The 15,589-nt window shown below is 32.6% G+C and overlaps 1 protein-coding gene across 1 annotated transcript; it reads left to right on the top strand.

Moving 5' to 3' along the window:
- The first annotated feature begins 6,496 nt into the window (after positions 1 to 6,496).
- LOC132185846 (uncharacterized) lies at positions 6,497 to 11,143 on the top strand. The gene is made up of 6 exons (XM_059599643.1): positions 6,497 to 6,548; positions 6,906 to 7,037; positions 7,601 to 7,761; positions 9,595 to 9,684; positions 10,059 to 10,217; positions 10,939 to 11,143. The coding sequence occupies exons 2-6, from the start codon at positions 6,908 to 6,910 to the stop codon at positions 11,035 to 11,037; spliced, it is 639 nt and encodes a 212-aa protein (XP_059455626.1). The 5' UTR covers positions 6,497 to 6,548; positions 6,906 to 6,907; the 3' UTR covers positions 11,038 to 11,143.
- Positions 11,144 to 15,589: the final 4,446 nt, after the last annotated feature.

Below are 15,589 nucleotides of genomic sequence, written 5' to 3' on the forward strand. Positions count from 1 at the left end.
AACGAAAAAGCTTTCAATGCTACCCAATACCCCTCCATTTTCCAAACATTTTTCCGAATTCGTTTTTTCGATATAGAAGTGCGTTTTTTTGGAACCGCCATCAACTCAGAAACACATGCCGCTTCTAAAAGCGATGCCGGCAATGACGATGAAATTGATGATCCAGTAATACAAGGCATCTTTTGTCCAAAAACCGATGGAGTAGAAATGCAGAGGTTGTCCGTCTTCTTTGTACAAGACTTAAGTGTAGCAACAGGATAAAGCATACAACATTGGTACGAGGATAATACCATATTCATCTTCTTCACCGTTCTGTAAGATTACATCGTACATTCGTACACATAAATAAACAACTTTCACGAATTGCACAAAATATTTAGAGAGATGAAGAAAATTAATTACTTACGTGTGAGAAAACTTCAACCTTAGATCCTTGGGGCCGTAGATTGCTATGGGGAGAGAGATGAAAGCAACTGAAGGGAAAAGATAAGAGGGGGACGGCTACAAAGGGGCTAGCTAGGGTTTTATGAATAAATGCTAGGAATTTGAATCAATGATATAATTTTTATTTTTTTATTTTTTTTGTGTGTGAAATACCAAAAAGAGGCTTGTTGTTTGGTTGTTTCTAGAAGAATCTTGGGTATTTATTGATATATTCATGTTATTCATTAATGTGTTATTAGGTGGTAAATCAGTCGGTTGAGATGATTTTGCCCTTATCATCTCATCTGTTGATGTTGTTTTGTGAAAATGAAAAGGTTATATAAATAAACATGTCAAGACTTTAACATAAGCTCCGCTGTAGCACTACGGCAATTCAATTTCATGAATCCGGGTTCAAATCCCGGCAGCGGAAAACATTTTGCTTTTGTAAATCTTTCTTTTCATATTGGACAATTAGAATTGTGTAATTGTGTGTGTGAGCTTATTGTTTATTCCATTAAAAAAACAATTAAGGTAAGGGTGAAAATTTGGGCTGATATTAACCGTACTAGCTACTTTTGAAGGTGGTTAGGAAAAATCGGTAACCACCTACAACTACGTTTTTTTTTTTTTTTTTTTTTTTTTTTTAAAAAAAAAAATTTTAAATTTTTTTCTTTTAAAAAGCAATTAGCAGTTATTAGGGTTTTTAACTGCTAACCGCTTAGGCGACCCCTGTATCAAGGCTCGAATTGTGCTCAATATTCTCTAATTAGTGCCTCCAGTAAACAAATTATTAAAGATGAAAAAAAAATATTAATGTCCAAAATATTAATCTTATATACAATATACCTAAGAAAAAAAATTGTATCGACTATCATTGATAATTGTACACATGACTACACAATTTCAGGAATATTTTTGCACAACATATTTTGAGAGATGAAGAAAATTAATTACTTATGTGTAGGGCTGTAAAGAAACTAGTATGTTCGACAACCCGCTCAATACCCACTTAGTTTAGCTCGACCCAAACTCGAGTTTGATAATGTACAAATCTGTTCGTTATTGTATAAACTCGCTCAATAAAACTCGATAGGGACTCGTGAGCTCAACTCGTTTAAAGCTCGATCGACTCATTAGCATGCTCATATATCTTGTATAAATATATTAATATATTCCTAAAAATTAGTTATATAAATTTAAGTATGTATGCTAGTAATTAAGTAATTTATAAATTATATAAATTACTTAATATTTATGTGTCTGTATTAGTTAACATACTAACTAGTTAGTTCATAAACTAACATATTATCTAGTTAATTAATATATACTAATTACTAAGTAAATAAGAAACTTAGTAAATATAATTAACTATAGGTTACTCAATATTTCTATATATGTTATTTATATTATATATATATATATATATGGGTGTGGGTTATATATTAATATTAACATGGTAACTAGTAAAGCATCTCAACAGAATAGCCAAACTAGATTATTTTTTCTTCTTCAAGTATAAGTATATAATATATTTATAACGTACTCACATTATAAATATATTATTGTTTCTATTATCTAGTTATATATAATAATATATTTTGTTAATTTGCTACCTATAGACTATAGTTATATGCTGTATTGTATAATATGTCTTATATAGTTATGTATTATATATTTATACTATATAAAATGTCTAGATGTTGTTTTAAAATTCAGTCTTGAACTTTGCTTGGATCATACATTAAATAATTTAATACCTTAGCTCGAGCTTCAGTTAAGCTCGACTAAGCTCGAATAATATTCTCAACGAACTCGAGCTTTAGCTCTAGCTTGCCCGAGATTTAAACGAGCCGAACTTGAATACACATTTTATAGCTCACCTTAAATAAGCATCTTCGTAAACGAGCCAATCTTAAAATCCTATAACTCAACTCGGTTCAACTCCATGTAAGATACAGCCCTACTTACATGTGAGAAAACATCAACCATGAGATCCTTGGAGCCGTGAAGATTGGTATAGAGAGAGATGAAAGAAAATGAAGGGAAAAGATAAGAGGGGGTCTAGGGGTGGGCAAATTAACTGATTACCGACTTTAACCGAACCGATATTAACCGTAACCGATAGTTATCGGTCGGTAATCGGTTAAAAATTTTATACCGATAAGCTTATCGGTCGGTTAAAATTTTTTTATCGGTTAACCGATATGACCGATAAGTTATTTTAATTTTTAATTTTTAATTTTTTAAAATTTTATATTTATTATTAAAAGTTAAAACCAAAACGACGTCGAATTTCCTTCCAATGAAGAATTTCAATTTTGCCATTTTGAATCAGATAAAGCTTGATTTTTTGGTTGACATATTTTGTTCATTGGAACGAAATGGGCTTCCAGAAGCTAGAACAGTAGAATCGATTCTGCATTTCTGCTCGTGGAGCAATCTCAGATGATGCTCCCAATAAGAGAAAGAGTTTATTATATTAATATAAACTAAAAGAAAAAAAAAAAAAAAAGCCTAATAAAAAGCCCACAAAACTCAATCTAGCAATTCTCAAATTAATTTTTGGCCCAATTAGCAATCAGTAAAAAAACCCAATAAAAAGCCCATAAAAGCCCAAACCGGTTTAACCGACCGATTAACCGACTACCGATTTAACCGATAATTTTCGGTTAAGACTTCTTATCGATCGGTAATCGGTTAAGATTTGATTAACCGATAGCTTATCGGTTAACCGACAGCTTATCGGTTAACCGACCGATAAGTTCATTAACCGGTCTTAACCGACCGATACCCAACCCTGACAGCTACAAAGGGGCCAGGGTTTTATTTTATTTTATTTTTTAAATTGGGTAGGGTTTTATTAGTAAATGCTAGGAATTTGAATTAATGATATAAAATTTATTTATTTTTGGTGTAAAATACCAAAAAGAGGCTTGTGGTTTGGTTGTTTCTAGAAGTATCTTGGGTTTTTATTGATCTATTCATGTTATTCGTTAATGTGTTATTAGGTGGTAAATCAGTCGGTTGAGATGTTTTTGCTGTTATGTAAATAAACATGGAAAGGTTATATAAATAAGCATGTTAAGACTTAACACAAATTCCGCTGTAGCACCACGGCAATTCAATTCATGAATCCGGGTTCAAATCCCGGCAGCGGAAATTTTTTTGCTTTTATTGTTCCTTCAAGATTAGCCAAACTGATCCATCTTTTTCTTTTTCCAAAATTACGTTTATATTTGTGGTTAATGGTTTGTTTGGGTGTTCGTTTGTGGGGGCCTAAATATGCGTTTAACATTCAAAATGTCCGTTTGAAAAGAAAAAAAAAAAAGTATTAGTTTAATAAAAAAATAAATAAATTTGAAATCGCTTTTAAAAATTAAAAAAACCTAAAAATTATCATTAGTTCAAATCCCTCACCTCTTTTCCTTCTTGTGTGCATACATATAAAAAATCAAAAATCAAAATTACTCAAAAAAAAGAAGAAGGTAAAAGTATAATTTTTTACTATTGTTTGCTTGGAGCGTGCTTTGCCCATTTATGGTTAAAAGTATATATATATATATATATATAAGTAAAATGTATTTTTTTTTTTTATTGTGTCATTTTTCTTCAATCAAATATTCAAAATTACGTCCCCAAGAAAAATTAAGTGGTTGGTAAATGTAAAATTGGTCCTTATAGTTGGCCTAAAGTACAAATTACTTCATGTGGTATAAAAAATAATTTATAGATCTATATAATTGACCAAAATTATAAATCACTTTCTAGTCTTTCTGTAGTATAAAAAATAATTTATAAATACTCAATGTATGCAAAAATAACAGTTTACTCATTTAAATCAATTTCCTTATACTAATACAGTAAATTAATCTAATCTTTTATTTTTCCAAAATTTTACTCCTTGCATATCATAGATGGAGGGTTACACGAAGTAGTAAAATTTTGGAGGATCCAAGATTTTAATTTTGACATTTATCCCAAAAAAATTAATGTTTGTTGTTCCCCTGCTGTTGTACTTCCTCTGCCCCGAGCTGGCAGAGCCCTTTTGCTTTTGTGCTTGGCATGGCTGCCTTGACCCATGCTTGCTCAAGGCAGCCTTGCCTTGAGTTGCCTTGCTCAAGGCAGCCTTGCCTTGACTTGCCTTGCTCAAGGCCGCTGCCTTGAGTAAACTTGCTCAAGGCCCATTGGGATATCGGCCATGGCCTATTTAAGATCCTCCATGCCATCATGCCATGGCCATCTCTGCTCTTGCTTTGCTCTGCCATGGCCTTCGCACTCCCTCCCCTTCGCTCTTTCCCTCCAGCATTACGCTCAACACATTTTCAGCTTCCCACAAAGCCAAAACCAAGACCTTTTACTTTAAGCTTCTCCCCAGCAAGAAAAGACTTCAGTTTACGCGCCCACTACTCTGCACCAATAACAGAATCGCATCCTGTGCGCGATCGAGATCGCACCGTCAATCCACGTACCGGGAAAAACAGGTACGGATATGTAATTCCCGGAAAAGATCGCCTCTATGGGTGCCCCCACTGCAACAAAATGAAGAAGAAGCTTATCTACCCTCTTGTGGTAGACTTTAATGAGTTCTTCGGCAGGGAGGAGATGAAGAAACATTTCTCCGAAATGCACCCGGAATTTGATCGCTGTTGTGGGAAATGTAATATTTGTTTTCAGACACATGAGGAGCTCAACGAGCACGAAAACAACTTTTGCCCAATGATTGTAATAACAAGATGAGTTTGGTGTATATGGATGGTTTTTTTTCTTTTTAATCTATGATATAAATATAATTATCAAACTTTGTTGTCATAATTTTGATTAAATGCACATGCAACCCTGTTTTATGGGAGCTAAAACAGAGGAATTTTCATGCAATTAGAGGTTAGATTTGCAACAAAACCTGACGAAACACTTACTACTTAGGGTTGTATGAGTGTGGGTTTGAGGGGTTTAAAAATGTGTTTAACATTCAAAAAGTACGTTTGAAGAAAAAACTATTTATTTAGTAAAAAAAAATTAAAATCGCTTTTAAGGGTTCAAAAAGCCAAAAAAAATAATCAAAATACACATTTGACAAAAACTTAAAAATAGGCTTTTGTCAAAAAAACATCTTTTGACTTAAAAACATTATTTCTCAAACACAATTCTAAACATGCTCTAAATAAGTGCTGAGTATTCAATGTGTTGAAGGGGTATTGGATTTGGTTTCGATCACAATTGGAAAAACCAAAATGCATACTCTTTGACGTGGCGAAAAACACTTATTTATCTGAATTTAAAAGTTTTTCCTTTACATTGAAAAAAACTTTTTTATCAGGATAAAATTCAAATTTTTTTTTTTAAAAAAAATGTTTCCAAGCATTACTTTTAACATAACACTTAAAATCAAAATTAAATTTAAAATTAAATAATATTTTTTAGTACCACACTACCACGTTATTAAAAAAAAAAAAAAAAGGGGGGGGGGGGTTGAGACAATAACGTTTATACCCCCGATTTTTTTTATAAAATTTCAAATTTACCATTAATTTCAAATAAAAATTAAAAAAAATTATAACAAAAAAAAAAATCACGGTTAGGCTAAGAAAAATTACCTTTCAATTTTCTTTTTATTAAAAAAGAAAAAAAAATTTAAAAATGTCACAAGGTGGCCTAACGAAAATTGAAAGGTAATTTTTCTTTTTAAGGGTTTTAACGGCAAAAATTGACGAAGGGGTTTAAAGGTTTAAATTGAGAGATTTTAAAGTTTGAAAAGTTTTTTCAAATCAAGTAGTAATTTAAGAATTTAAAGTAAGGTTACTTTGGTGTATTTCTTTTGTTATCAAATTATATAATTAAATGAACAAGGAGAGAAATAATAAGAAATCCGCTGTAGCACATTGGCAATTCTCATGGTTGAATCCGGTTCAAATCCCGGCAGCGGAAAAGTTTTATTTTTTAAATACTTTTTTTGTTTTTTAATCTTATTGGGCCAATGGGCTTGTTGGTCCATTAAGATGTCCATCTTATTGGCCCAACAACTCCCTCAAAAGAAATATCTTATTTGGAAATTGACGCAACCATCTATCCATCCATTAACGGTCTCCTCCCACCCACCCACGGCTCCCGCTACCGCCTACCAGGTACAGCTACTACCTCTTCTTCCAAAATTTCGTTTATTTTTCTCTGCAACTACACATTTCTTCACGCTATGCAAAGAATTTTGTTCTAAAATATTTGTGGTTTACCATCTGGGTCATGCTTGTTTGTGCTTATGCATCATAGAAACATTTAACTACTACATGTTAACTCTTCCACTTGATGCATTGATATATCTTTTTATTTTATTTTTTTATTTTTTATTTTATGTGGGATTAACTTGGTTTGTGTGTGTGTGCAGTAAAGATTTAACTCTTCCATTTGATGCATTGATGTGATTTTTTTTTCTCTTTTATGTGGGATTAACTTGGTTTGTGTGTGTGTGTGAAGAATATTTGCAGGAATGGGTAGTCTTCCACATTGGAATATGAATTGCAGCATTTTATGCAAAGGGGGAGCGGTTTCATTCGTGGGTTTTGCTGCTCTTCCATTTATGCAGTCGAGGGTGAGAGCTTTTGAAGGTTTGGTGAGAGGTAAGTCGGTCATTTCTTTGCTTTACTTGAATCTGAAGTTGGGATTTACTAGAACCGGATTCTCTGTTTTAGAAATTGACCGATTTGATCGATTGGATTTCTATCATTTTTCTTGAAATTGTGATTTGTTTTCCTCTGTAAGGCAGTTTAATCTCCTATTCATAGATTAAACTGGAAATAGGCAACACAGTTACAATTTTGTTTTGGTTCTTTAGATAAGTATAAGACCTCTTATGACTGCCAGAATTATGTTTTACATTTTTTTTTTTTTTTTACTTCAAAAATGCTTAAACAGTGACAAGAACATTGAATACTTAACATAATTTATGAAAAATCCATAAAATAAGATAAACAATGTTTTGATGCATGATGCTCAAATGCTAGCATGAGTCATCTGCTGACATTTTCTCGTCTATTGACTACTTTCTGTAATAATTGTTTTTAAGGTTTTCTGCAGGAAGCCTTCCTGATGTGGATATAAGACTTTATAAATCAGAGTTCATTGCTTATATAAGACTATAACATTTATTTAGTGATGCCACATCTTTTATTGAATTTTTAAGGACAAATTATCAGTCAAAGCTTATGTAGAAAGGAAACTTCTGTTTTTCTGGGGAATGGATCCAACCACATGTTGTCAAAGAAAGTGATCTTTACCATCCCTAGATGTAGCCCTTCTTCAAACTCCAGTGGTAGTGACAATGACTCCTCCAAACAGCCCAAGGTATGTATGAGCAACAACTAGTGTATGTGCTTCTGTTTATGTCTTTCTGTCATACAATGCATGAAGTTATCCTCTAGCCTGTGTTGTATTCGTGAAACCTAAAAGATATTTACTCGATAGTATATTAGTCTTTAAATGATGACACTAGCCCTTAGTGTAAACTTTGCTCATTTATTCCTTATTTGTTGGACAGGGAGATGTATCATCATGTCCTGCTATTGGATAAACTCAAAAGCTAACAAAAAAATTCATAGGACTTCCACATTTGTTCCCTTATTCTTCCTCTTTTCCTTTTCCAGGCGTCGAGGCAGCCTGGGGAGAGAAAAGGTTGGGAGTGGGGAAGCGAGGGAGAGAGAGGAAAGAGATGTTGGACACAAAACTGATGCAGAATTGAATATGATCATTTTTTTTCTCTTTGCTTCTTCTTGGTTTGAAAAAGTATATATTTAGTTTTAAATTGAATTTGGTTAGTGGGTCATCCTTTTAGTTTGCTGATAGTGGCTGCCTAGTAGTACACCTTAAGGCCAATGCCGATTGCTCATCGGCTGCATTTAATGCTATGGAGTTTCTTTGGGTTCCTTAAGTTATAATGAAGCGTAACAGAGAGCAGTAGACTTCAAAACGCATACACACACAAAACAGAGAGCTGTGAATTTGGGTAAAGGATGAGTATCACTTGTCCTCATCTGCTTTGTATAGGAGTGTTCCTATTCAAATGATAAGGTTCATAAGTCGAAGTTATGGCTATCGTGTCATATATGATTATGGCAGTTTCCTTGAAACTAAACTTGATTCAGTTTTGCTGGATAGAGTGTGGAATTGGAGCCCTGCTAGGTCTGAAGACCTGGTTCATATTCGAAGCCAACTTCCAAGTGTTAATATTGGAGATGTTGATCAGGCCATTTGGGTTACCTCAAAAAATTCGAGGTATAGTTGTTTGGCTGCTTGGGAAGATATTAGGGAAAATAAACCTAAGGTTGAGTGGTGGAGATTGGTTTGGTTTGCATTAGCCATCCTTAAACAAGCTTTCTTTCTTTGCCTTGTTTTTCATAAGGCTCTTTCTACTGGTGAGCGTTTGCTGGGTTGGGGTTATAATGGGGATACTTCATGTTCCTTTTGTTGTGGCTGTGTGGAGACTGCTGAGCATCTTTTCTTTGGTTGTTGCTTTAGTGCTTGGCTGTGGAAGTCTTATGAGGAAGTCCATGATTCTTAATCCTATTGTTGATTGGGCTGATATTGTGGCTTTTGGCACTAGAAACTGAATGGGTAATAGTCTTCAGGGCTAGTCTCTGCAAGCTGAGTTTGGGTGCAGCTGTGTATTATCTTTGGCTGCAGGGAAATGCTAGGCAAGACTCCCAAAACTGAAGAGCAGATTTTACAAGCCGTGATTTGGGATATTATGTGTAGAATTAGTTGGAAAGGGAGGTTTTGTAAATCTGATTCTAATTTTGTTCTTTGTGAATACTGGGGAATTGGGGTTGATATTTTGCATTGATAGCAGACATATTCTATTGTCTGTTATAGTGCTTGTTGATAGTTTTGGTTGGTTTTATTTTGGTGACTTTGGCTTTGGCTGTATTGCTAGAATGATTTGTTGATTGCCGGGATCTAGCTGTTGCTAGAGTGTATTTGTATTCTTTGTTGTGATTAATGAAATAACTCATTTATCCACACACACACACAAAAAAAAAAAAAAAAAGTTATGACTTTTGGGTTTCAAATTTTATTTATTTGGATGCTATTGTCAAAGCCATAGCAGTTCAAGAAAAGAAAAACACAAAAAAAAAGCATTTATAGCAAGCTATCTGTCATAACATTTTCTTGTTTCTACAGCAGACACCTTTCGGTTACACAAGGAAAGATGTTTTACTGATTGGACTTGGACTTACTGTCTTCGGCATTGGCTTGAAAACTGGATTAGAGGTATCCGGCTCTCTTACGTTATAATATCAACTTTTTGTTACCCTTGATGTTTGTTTCTAGGTTTTCTTTTTCTTTTTTCCTTTTTTTGACAGACTGGTTTATGGTAAATGGAGTGGAATGTGTTAGGTACATCCAACCATATGATTTTCCCAGTCTAGATAAAACTAAGAAGTCATTTGAGAAATACATACATCGAAAACTGTATAATAAGAAAAGTCTTGCCTTTCTTCTTTTCATAATTATGCTTGCCCATTATATCTTCACTTAATTTTTTGTGTATATTGAAATGTAAGGCATCGGTTATAAATAAAATGCATCAAGATGGTTCACTGCTAGTCCAGCCTTGTAATTGTTCTTGTTATGATGTGGTGCAGTTTGCAGGAGTTGATCCTCTGCAAGCTGGAAATGTAGTTCAGCTGGTACTCGTTTTGGGCCTAACTGTTGGTTGGATTTCAACATATATATTTAGAGTTTCAAACAAGGAAATGACATATGCTCAACAATTACGTGACTATGAAAACAAAGTCATGGAGGTAAAGTTTTTTTTAAGATTTATTTTCTTCTTCAGCATAATTTTCTGAAAGTAAGAAACCATTGGTTCTTATGCACAACAAAGAAAGTCTTTCTTTCCTTTTTAGTTTTTGTAGTTCCACTAACATTTTCACTAGTAAATGTCTATGGATATATCCTGCAAATTCTGTTAATAGAGGCAACAAAAGAATCTTGAAATACGTATTACGATGACAGTTTTCTCGCTGCATTCTGCACAGTCTAGTGCAAATATATATTATGAAGCCCAATTCTGTTTTGAAATAATACTTGTATACTTTTTTCTTTAATTTTCTTATAGGTGCTCCAACTTCTTACTAGAAAATTAAGTTTATTTCAAAGAGTTGGTCCTCATGCTGCTACTCTAAGTGGGTATCACTGATATGTTTTGCTACAGAAATATTTGCCATGTATAGAGGCAGTGTATTTTCCAGGATTGTCTTATATCAATTCCTTTTTCAAAAAAAAAAAAAAAAAAAAATCAAATTTCAGAGGAACTCACTTCATTTTGGTGGAAGACCTTCAATAGAATGCTTTCATATCTATTGATCTAATTGATCTATAGCTGAGCCTCTCAGCATAAACTCATTTCTGTTCTTGATTTCCATGTTTTTTCTTTCAATTTTTGGTTACTCTCTATTTCCTTTTTCATGGGAGTAAGTGTAGTTTTCCCTAATACTGAATGGGCTAATGGTGGATTTGCAGAAGCGGATAGAGGGCCTAACAGAAGCAGAGCTGGAAGTATTGCTTGAACAAGTTGAGGAAGAGAAGAGACGCCTTGCTAGGGGCGAGCAGGTTAAGTAAATTAAGATCTTTGTCATGTATAGCTTCTAAACCACTACTACAGATATTGATGTACAAATCTATGTATATGGGGCAATTAGTTCACACGCATATTTTTTGATGCAAATTAACTCTCCAAACATGGAAGTTTCATGTGCAGTTTGATAGGAACCTAAGGTTTTCTATCATTTGAAAATCAGAAAAAAAAAAAAAAAAAAAAGAAGATAAATCGATCGCTTCGCGGGGATCGAACTGTCAATTGATCACTTTGAGGGGATCGGATCCCTCTCAATTGCCTTAGGCAAAATTATGTTTTTTCTTCATTGAATTCTCATACGACATCTACACTGAATTTATACACTAAATTCTGATTTATTTAGGTAAGAGAATCTAGGGTTTAGCGAACTAGGGAAAAGCCTATTAGATTAATAAAATCAAAATATGCTTATACAACTTATTAAGGAAACAAAAATTTAGGGTTTCCTAACACAAGTGCAAAGTCTTGCCCATTAACTTACTTTCAATGTGAATGAAATTGGATCTACAAGAAATATAAAGGAAATCAATGAACTAAAACTTCAACACAGGAAAAAAAGGGTTTGATCTTTAAGCCTAAGTTGACAGTCAAAGAATACATATGAAACGGTAAGTTTCCATGGGGATGAATGTGTAGTAGATGTAACTGCCTATATCAATATAATTAGTGATTCTGAGAGTTTTAATATTATAATGCAAAAGTAATAAATTAAGACTTGAGTCGTGATAATAAACTCAAGTTTGACTTCAATGACTTTTTTTTTTTTTTGTTAGTAAGTTTGACTTCAGTGACTTGTTTACAAATCTAGTTGGCTAGTTTCAGTTAGATTTTAATTTCTCAATACTTTAGTGTGCCTTTTTTTTTTTCTTTTTTTCTTTTTTTTAGCGGAGATATGAGGATTTCATTGATTAAAGTTCACGAGTATAAAGTTCTTACAGAGCAGAGCAAAAAGCTATCACAGCACAAAGCATAAAGCTCTGCAAAAATCATAGCCACATGCTATAAGGTTACAAAGTCATAGATATAAACAAAAATTCTTACAATCATGTGCTATCTATGATTTCAATCTTCTGTTAACTCATGTACTAATACAGTTAAAGAGCAAATCTGCTTTGAGCAAACTAGATTTAAAATATGAGTAGCTAAATTTCCTAACAAAATTTATTTAAATCGGTCGTGAGAGATAACTTCTCCCACATAATTATCCAAGCAGTGGGAAATAACCCTTCACACCTAATTATTTCTCCTCATTCATGAGGGTAGATCTAGAGAAAATAAACCTCTTATTCAAAAGAAAAAATACAAACAAATAACCAACAAGTAGCAGGGGCCGGGGAGGAGATGAACGACATAGCAAGGTGAAAGGTGGACGGACGCATAGCGGAGAAGCCGAAGTTGCTGATTTGGTCAAAAGGAAAGGAAGGGGAAGGGGAGAGGAGGACCTCCTCTCCAAACTGTTTTATGAGGAGAAGGGCCAAGAGATGGCTCCTAGGGTTTTATTTTTTTTTATTTTTTCAATACTTTAGTGTTGGTAAAGCATTATTTGTAAAAATGCTTTACAAATGTAAAACATTATTTGTTAAAAAGAAAAAAAGAAAAAAAGAATTGTAGTCATGTGACCACCCTATGGGGAAGGAGAGGGGTTGCCATAGTGGTCACCCCTCTCCATTGTGTTGCCAACTTGCCACCCTAATTTTTTTTTTTTTTTTCAAAATAATAAGTTAGCTTTTACTTCTGCAAAAATTAAGCATTTGTTTTGTTAAAATATTTTTAACAATAAAAGAAGAATACATATTTATAAAAATTATTTTGTGTTTTGTATTTAGAATTGTCTGTTAATGTATTTGTGTAGAGGGGAATATATATTGGCAGACGTATATCTCCTTATATGATTTTAGGGATAAATGCATTTTTTGTTATTGTAGTTTGAGGTTTTGACCAATAGCTCCCTAGATTTTAAAAAGTGATTAACCACTCATTAGGGTAAGCATAAAAATAAAGAAATAAATTGTCCCTATTGTTAAAAAAGTTGACAAAATAGGTTAATGTGTCATATTAGTATTAATCATTATTAAAAAAATAACCAATGGGAGTAGGCGAATCACCCTCAAATGAGCACTACAACACACATGCAGCTCTTAGACGCATGTCCATGGAAGGAAAAACTCTAGTGAAGCTTATCAAGTGGCATTTCAGCCACTCTGAATTAAGAGGCAACCAATTGATGGCAATCGAAGCTATTCTCTCCGGTTTGCACATTCATTTTGGTTCTTGTTAATTTCTTCTTAACAGCTTCATACATGATTTACTAAATTTTGACCTTTTTAACCACTTAAGGTAAGAACAACTTTGTTTTCTCTACTTACCCTAAAGAATGATTAATCACTTCTTAAAAACTTCAAAACTATTGTAAAAACCTCAAACCTATTGCATTTATCCCTATGATTAATGATGGTATTGTTTGTCTACAATACACTACATGAGAAAATGACTAGAGATAGTGGCTACCAAATAATAATTTAAATGTATTTTTAAAACTGTTTTCAGAATCAACAATGGAAGCCCCATATGTCCCTCTCATAGCCATCCAAATTCCACAATCAGAATCAATTATGCAAGAAAATTAAATAATAATAATAATTGATGATTGCATGTGAGACTAGAGAGCCAAAATAATTGCAGAACAAATGTAGCACACTACGTATAAAATAGAATAGTACAATGCCTATTCATTTAAACATTTTGGTATATTTTGAAGTTAGAAGCAATTATTAGTTGCTCATGATAAGAAAATGGGCCATAATAACATTTAAGCATGTCATTAGACATGTAGTAATGGGTTTATAATCCTTGAGCTCAAAGACACTAGCATGCTCTTAGGGTATGTTAGAGAGAGAGAGAGAGGGGCGATTAGAGCCGGTGGAATCACCTTACATGGCAATAATGGATGGTTCAGCCGCCTTTAGTGACTGAATTGGAGGGTCAAACCATCTCTTATGGATTGCAACAGTCACTTTATGGCTTGCATCGTTTCAAGTCACCAAATTTTTTTAATAAAGACCTGTTTGGGTGTGTGATTGAGGGGCATAAAAGTGCGTTTAACACTCATAAAATTTAAAGCACTTTTAAGGATTCAAAAAGCCAAAAAATGACAAAAACACACTTTTAGCAAAAACTTAAAAATAAAGCTTTTGCCAAAAAATGCTTTTTGACTTAAAAACTCTATTTTTAAAAGCAATTCCAAACAAATTCTAAGAGAGGAATATCAAAATAATGTGAAGCTTATTCATTGATGAAGAGAAATAAGCTTCACATCATTTTGGTATTCATTTTTTTGTAAAAAATTTGGTACCCATAGTACTTCTTGCTACGGAATACCCCAATCCTCACATATTACGGGTATCAATAAATAAGCTTCACATCATTTTGGTATTCATTTCTTCGTAAAAAATTTGGTACCCATAGTATTTCTTGCTACAGAATACCCTGATCCTCACAAGGCAATCAATATATATAAATCAAACATGCTTTTTCTTTTTTCTTTATTATCATTAAAATTTATATTTCCTTAAAACAAAATTAATGTTTTGTTTGTTTGTTAATGCTTTTCAGAGAGTATTTTTTTGAAATGTTGGTCAATTTTTTTTAAACCATTATTTGCTTCTTTTAACATTGAATTATCTATACATACCACTTAAAATATTTTTGCTTTATTAAGAAACAAAGAGAAATGAATAAAACAAGGGAAATGCTGTTAATTAACCAGCAGCTTAACGTCTTTGCAATCTCAAAGCTTCACTTGAATATAGAGCTAACGTTGCTTAACTTGCTTTTCTTCTTTATTAATTATTATCATTTCCTTAAAACAATACCAACGGAAACTTCCCTTTACTCTCTTCTCTTCAACTACCAAAGATTTTTTAATATCCTTCTTAAATTCTTTCAATAACTCCTTAAAATTTTATTTTTTATTTATTTTTTGTTAACTCAAATAGCAAGTAATTAGTAAAACGTTTATTTCGATAAAATTTTAAATATATCCTTAGTTTTAAAAAATAAAAACAAAAAAGTAAAAATATTCAGAAGGTCAAATTTTCCCTATTGTTTCCTTTTTTTTTTTCTTCTTTTTTTTTTTAATTTATAAAGAGATATTGGTATTTTTTCTAGGACCTCAATTTCCTTAAAACCAGTTTGAAGGAAATATCTTCCAACCCGTTTAAAATAGTGCAAAATGTCTATAAACATTTAAAACTCACATTAAATTCTTAACACCATTAAGGTTTATAGACATTTTGCACTATTTTAAATGGGTTTGATGATATTTCTTTCAAGCCAGGTTGAAGGAAATTTCTATCCTTTTTTTCTATTAGAATTTAACGAGAAATTCTATAGAATAGATGAGTGAAAATAACTAAAATAGCAAGATTTACATTACAAATTTTTAAATTTAAAGAAAAATTGAAAAATATTAAGTAGTTTAGAGGAAACTGAAATTTTAAAAACAAATTTACCAATCCGTAACATCCTAGAGTTTGT

Source organism: Corylus avellana, chromosome ca6 (assembly GCF_901000735.1).
Source record: "Corylus avellana chromosome ca6, CavTom2PMs-1.0".
Taxonomy (NCBI): Eukaryota; Viridiplantae; Streptophyta; class Magnoliopsida; order Fagales; family Betulaceae; genus Corylus; species Corylus avellana.